This window comes from Pteropus vampyrus, unplaced genomic scaffold, assembly GCF_000151845.1.
Source record: "Pteropus vampyrus isolate Shadow unplaced genomic scaffold, Pvam_2.0 Scaffold16, whole genome shotgun sequence".
In the NCBI taxonomy this organism is placed as follows: domain Eukaryota; kingdom Metazoa; phylum Chordata; class Mammalia; order Chiroptera; family Pteropodidae; genus Pteropus; species Pteropus vampyrus.
The window spans coordinates 11,554,467-11,560,493 of record NW_011888797.1 but is presented as its reverse complement, the minus strand read 5'-3'; the positions used below and the strand labels follow the sequence as shown (position 1 = coordinate 11,560,493).

At 58.1% G+C, this 6,027-nt stretch overlaps 1 protein-coding gene across 1 annotated transcript in view; it reads right to left on the bottom strand.

Annotated features, from left to right (window-relative positions):
• Positions 1-1,565: 1,565 nt before the first annotated feature.
• Positions 1,566-6,027, bottom strand: part of GTPBP1 (GTP binding protein 1) — a 20,437-nt gene continuing 15,975 nt past the window's right edge. The window contains exons 7-12 of the mRNA XM_011354399.2: positions 5,760-5,983; positions 5,445-5,627; positions 4,520-4,655; positions 3,784-3,962; positions 2,882-3,082; positions 1,566-1,945 (exon numbers count right to left, since the gene is read on the bottom strand). Of these exons, the coding sequence (XP_011352701.1) occupies positions 1,853-1,945; positions 2,882-3,082; positions 3,784-3,962; positions 4,520-4,655; positions 5,445-5,627; positions 5,760-5,983 (1,016 nt within the window). The 3' untranslated portion in view covers positions 1,566-1,852. The remainder of the gene's footprint in view (positions 1,946-2,881; positions 3,083-3,783; positions 3,963-4,519; positions 4,656-5,444; positions 5,628-5,759; positions 5,984-6,027) is intronic.

Sequence of the window (6,027 nt, the reverse complement as noted above, 5' to 3'; positions counted from 1 at the left end):
CCTTTCGAGCCCGTCCCCCGGCTTATGGCCTCTGCTATGGACTTGGGAGTAAAAGCGGGTAGTGAGTAGCATGGCCAGCCACCGGGTACCCCCCATGTGCTGGGCCCTCAGGGCCTCACATACGTCCTAAGTCCTCACCCCACAACCCCCTCCTCCATGCAGGCGGTTACCTCTTGCTGTAGATGAGGAAACTGAAGTTCAGAGAAGGCTGGCAGCTTGTCCTGGGTAAGGGCCCGGGGAGGAGCCTGGGCATGGAAGCCACGCCTCCCTGCTAGGAGAGGCTGGGCTCCCCTCCTCCCTCCTGCTCTGAGGACAGGGCTCTAGGGCAACTGTGTTCCCGGTGACAGCGCCTCCACCTGGAGGGGCTGGACAGGGAACAAGACACTGTCAACTTGGAACAAACTTCTATTTTGGGTGCTGGTCTGGTCAGGCCACGGGTCAGTGGTAACTAGAAATAGCTGGAAGGCAAAGTGAAGAGACCAGCAGTCCAGGAGCAGGACATCAGGAGAAGGGTTGGGGACAAGAGGGGAGCAAGGCTGAGGAAGGGCCCAGCCCGCTGGCGGTCTGCCCATCAGTCCACCCTAATCAGAGGGCTCCAGACCAGGCTGGCTCAGGGCCCACGCTGCCATCTCTGGCCTGGGCAATCCCGCCCCCACCCCCTCCCCAGGCAGTGATTCTTCCAGAGGGCTTAATGCTCAGCTTAGTGCTGGGCCTGGAAGAGTCCTTTTGACTGCCCTCTCCCGGTCCTCCCTGCACCCCGACTGGGCTTCCAGGGCTCAGGCCCTTCGCTGTAGCAACCATGTTGGGGCGATGTGGCGGGGGTGTGGGGGGCAGGAAGGGGTCCGGTCCCTGCCTGGCTCAGAGGAACACCTGCACCCCACCAACAGGGAGTGCTTATGAGCATGACCTTGAGCAGGCAGACCCCAGTATAGGTCATCAGTGTCCTGACACCCAACAAGATTCAAAGGCCAAGCAGGAGGCGGCTCCTAGACAAGGCAAGAGCCTCCAGCTCAGCAGAATCACAAAGCAGGTGCCAGCCAGGCAAACACAGGATTGTCTCCAAGGGGAAAGAAAAGCCACCAGCTGTCTCTGGGTGAGTGGCAAAGGTCGGAGTTAGGGGCAGGGAGGGCCCTACAATCCAATCACCTCTCCCCCCCACACACCTACAGGCTACAATTTAAGAGCTTTTGGCATTACTTGTTTTGGGGTTTAAGGAGAAAAAGGGAGAGAAAAGAGGAAGTCAGCACTACCCCCCCCCTCCTAGAAGGCCCCAGTCCCAGGAGGGCTCCCTGAGCTGGCAGCAGCAGCACTTACACCTGGAAGCCCCCCAGCCCTGAGGCCAGCTCCACAGAGGGGCTCTGGGTGCAGAAGAGCGCAGGGAGGAAGGACACCCTTCAGCTTCTGACAGCCCCTACAGGTTCTCACAGAGACACACGATGGACGGACGGATGGACAAATGGGCAGGCAGCCAACTCCTGGAGGCTGGTGGCCAGCCATGGCAGAGGAAAGGAGAAAGACTGTCCCTGACTGGCCACACTCCTGCACAACACACACACACACACACACACAATTAGAGAGAGGTATAATAAAAAGAATAAAAACTAAGGGCCCAGATGTACAAAAACTGTGGGTGAGAGAGAAGGCGGGCAAGAGGGCGGGAGATGGTCAGTCCTCCGGACGTCTGGCCACCTTCCTCAGCTTATAAATTACAACGCCCCTGGAAACGGGGGGTGGGGGAATGATGAGGCTCCAGCTGTGGCCTGGGGGGAAGGTGGGTGGCGGTCAGAGCTGCTCTGGCCCATCTGGTGGAGCGGTGGCCAGAGTATGAGGATCCCATGGGGGTGGGGGAAATTCAGCAGCCACTGGCAGGAGTCACGCAGGCCCCCTGGGACTTCACTTTGTGACGCTGGCCCCCTCGTCGCCGGCCCCCACTGCTGGGCTTGGGCTGAAAGAGAGAAAGGAGGAGCTTGAGAAGCAGTGGTCCACTGGGAGCAGGACAGGACAGCAGAGGGGCAGGGGCAGTAGGAAGAAGGGGCAGGAGACAACAGCGGGCAGTGGTCCCAGCCTAGCCTGAGCAGCCATCACGCGGACTGGACCATGGCTCCGCCCTCTGGCAGAGGGAGCAAGCACTGCCCTGCCTACCTTCCTCCAGGGCAGGTGGGTCGCATGTGATAAGGGGTGTGTGAGAATTTGGAGAAGCACAAAGACAGCCAGAACCAAACCTGCCACCACTGATAAGTGGAGAGAAAGGAATGAAGGAGCCAGAAGCAAGCTCAAGGCCCGAAAGCAGAAAGGGTGGGTCCAGGCAGTAGCTTCCTCCTCAAAGAAGGGGTCAGACGGAGAAAGACTGGAAGGAGCGAGCGGGGTAAGGGGACACCAAGAATGGGACAGAACTAGCAGCGGATGCCGAGAGCTAAGATGACACAGGGCCCAAGGCCACCAACCCCTCAGGAGGTGTCATGTCAGGGGAAGGGGCACAGGGGGGCCCTCTACAGCAGTATCTGTCAAAGCTCTGGACCACGGGCACGCACGTCACCCACACTCTCATACACACGAACAGTCTTACTATGAAAGGGAAACTTTGAAACGTGAAACCAAATACTAATCACAACCAATAAGATTGATCTTACGTAAGCCACATCTTGAAATCTGAAAACCAGCCTTAAGAGGTAAGTAGCTCACACTTAGATAGCAGTTATGTGCTAGGAGTTGTGAGAAACACCTTTAAATGCAGACATGGCTGTGGGCGAAAGCTGCCTGGAGCTCTCCTACATGTCATCCTCCACCAGAGTGACAGCCACACCCCCACCACCTTACCCACAGCCCGCCTCAGGTGGTCAGGAGCCCAGGACCAGCCTGGGGGGCCAGGAGACATGCTCACCATTGGCTGGAGACTGCTGGGTGCAGCTGACGGTGCAGCCCCTAGGGAGCAACCTTCGTCTCCAGGTGGGGGCACCCCTACTGCCGACCCTCCAGACAGACCCCCGTCTTCTCGTTTGCTCAGGGGGCCTTTTTTCGTTGACTGCATTTTAATCTGCTGAGGCTTGGAGTTCATGGGGGAGTTGTTGGTAGTCTGGAGGAGCTGCAGGAGCCAAAGGGATGAGGATGAAGCCCGAGCTGCAGGCAGTGACATCAGCTCAGCTGCTCACTCCCCCGCCTGCTCTCTTAGAGACTTCTCATTCCCTGGCCTGGCTGGTCCTGGGTGAGGGCCCAGGGTCCATGGCACAAGGACCATGCCAGGCGCAGTGAGATGGAGAGACATTCTCACCCCTGCTCAGCATTCCAGGGCTGCCTCAGCTCAGCCCAGCCCAGCAGAGCTCCATCCCGTCCGCTGCCCTGGCTGCTCTTCCCACAGACAATGGGAAAACCTTGACCCCCTCCCACTCAGCCCAGCTCCCAGCCGGAGCCTGGCAAGCTGCACTCCAGGCTCTCTTCCTTACTGAGCCCACAAAACTCTTCAGAGCGTCGACTGCATCTCCAGGCCCAGGACCCTGCTGCCTTAGAACAAGAGTCAGGGGCAAGTTTTAAGTTCAGGCCTCCCAGAGACCAAGTGAATATCTGAGCAGCTAGAAATGTCTGCAGTGTGGCTATCAGGAAATCCTAAGTATGGTCATCCAGGAGGGTTGCCCTGCTCCAGCTCTCCCAAGGCAGGGACTGGCCCCTCTGTCTCTGGCAATCGGGAGATTCTGCAGGGCTTCTCAAGAAGCACCTGCTGTGCTCAAGGTCTAGAGGTGGAATGGCCCCCAGTGTATGCTGAGGGCAGGCGAGTCTGCCCAGCCATACCTTGGTGATGGTGCCCACGGCCTTGGTGCGGCCTTCCCGGAACACCAGCCGCTGGTCTATGTGTAGGTACTCAGGGGTCTTAATGAAGCGGAAGTGCACAGTGGCCTTGTCCCCAGTGCGCAGACAATCCTTGTCCATACTCAGAATGGTGGCCGTCTGCCTGATGCTCCCACAGTGCACTGCCAAGGGAGCCAGGGGTCAAGACAGGGTTGGGCCACCCACTGGCCTCAACAGAGGCAGTGAATGAAAGCAGGAAACGTGCTTGAGCTGCGGCAGGCTGCAGACTTCAGGGAGGCCAAGCGAGCTAGAGGCTACTCTGAGATCTGACCCTGCTCCACACTCTCCTACCTTTTCCACCAGTTAGACCCCACCTGTCCCCAGACTCGCGTCCCAGTTCCTGAATACAGGGCATTGTGCTCGCGTGTGTGCCTTCTCTAGACTGTTCACTTCCTGAAGGCAGGGCTTTTGCCCATCTGGTCTTTGTCCCCAGCACCTTGGCAACACTTGGCACACAGCAGCATTCAGTAGAAACTGTAGGCAGAGAGCCACACCCGGTTCGTGTTTACAGGACTGAACAAACACTACAGCTTGTGGGTGGAACACAGGGCAATGCTAAACAGGAAGGAGGCCTGCCTTTTGGCTGGAGTTGACTCTTTAGTGTTAGGGTCGCTGGAGCACTTGGTGGAAGTTCTAGAGTGGGGGGTCCCCTGGACTGGCAATGCCCTTTGACACCTACCCATGGCCTGGTAGCGCGGGCTAATCGTGGTGGGGTGGTGGAGGACGAGGATCTCGGCCTCAAACTCCCAGGATGCTTGAGGATTCAAGCGCGGGGAAACCATCACCATGCCCTTCCGGATAGAGGAGCGCTTAATCTGAAAGAACGAGAGAATCCCAGACCTCAGGGACAATGATTCCTTCTGGTTTCAGCCCCTGGTCCCAGAGGCCCAGGAGTCCTTCTGGGAATGAGGACCACCCGAACTTGGCCTTGCCCTCACTGCACTGAACCACAGGCCTTCTAGGCAGATTCTAGTGCAACGTGAGAAGCTTAAGCACTGCAACTGGGGGGCAGGAAAGGCTTCGTGCAGGAAGTGGCACTTCAGCTGGGCGTTGAAGGGTGGGTAAGAACTAAGCGGGTGGTTAGAGGACAAAGGCAGGCAAGCATGAGGTGGAAGGGACAGGGAGAGCATGACATGACTGTTGGTGGGAATAAAGTTCCACTTTGCCAGTTAATCTGGTTGTTGAGGGAGGGAGATGACACCAGAACTAGCACCACTCCCAAGCCCCGGGGGACAGAAGGCTGAATGAGAAGAGGATTTGGCACAGACCCCCAACTGCCCTATGGGAGGTCTGCGCGCAGACAATCCTTGTCCAGCAGGGAAGCACCTGGCTGACCTCAGCACGGAGTTCAGGGCATCCTGCTCCAGCACTAGGGGAGGAACAGAGCTTAGGAGGCAGGGCGGCCTGGGTCCAAGTCCCAGCTCTAGCACTTACTACCTGTGGCTCCTGGGCATGTCACTCAGGCTCTCTGAGCCTCAGTTTCCTCATCTATAAAAGCGAAGTCAGTAACCCCTGCCTTGCAGAGCAGCCCTGAGGACTGGGGACAGCCAAGAGCCCAGCACAATGTGGAGTCCGAGGGGAGTTCTGGTATCACCAACACTCACCTTCTTCAGTGCGAAGGAGGCTGTCTGGCCCCCCCGCACCTCCTTGACAGGCATGCGCTTTCGATGGATCGATTTGACAGCAATGGACAGGAAGTTACCCAAAGGATCTGGACCCAGCAGCAGTGTGTCATTCAGCTTAATCAGGCCCCTCAGTGTTGTCCCCGACACCACTGTCCCCACACCCTGCAGAGAAGATCCTGGCCCAGTAAGTCCATCCCCACTCAGCCCCTTCCCACCACAGACTCAACCCATCACACTCTGTGGGAAGTGCCTGCCCGGCCCCTGACCCTGCTCGGCCCCCTAGGAGCCGCTCACCGGTACAGAGTAGGTGTCATCAATCTGGAACTCAGCAGGCTCCTCCTCCCGGTAGCTGGTGCGGGGGGAGAGCAGGTTGAGGAACATCTTCAGCAGATCTAAGTTCTCGCCAGTAACGTTGGAGATCTGGAATATCGGGCACATCCTACGTGCAGGGAGGAGAGAAAGGAAGAAGTCAGGAGGCCAACCCCTGCCTGACACAGGATGGGAACAGCAAGAGGGTCCTGGAACAGCTGCTATAGCGAAGGGCCCCAGTGCCCACTCGCCC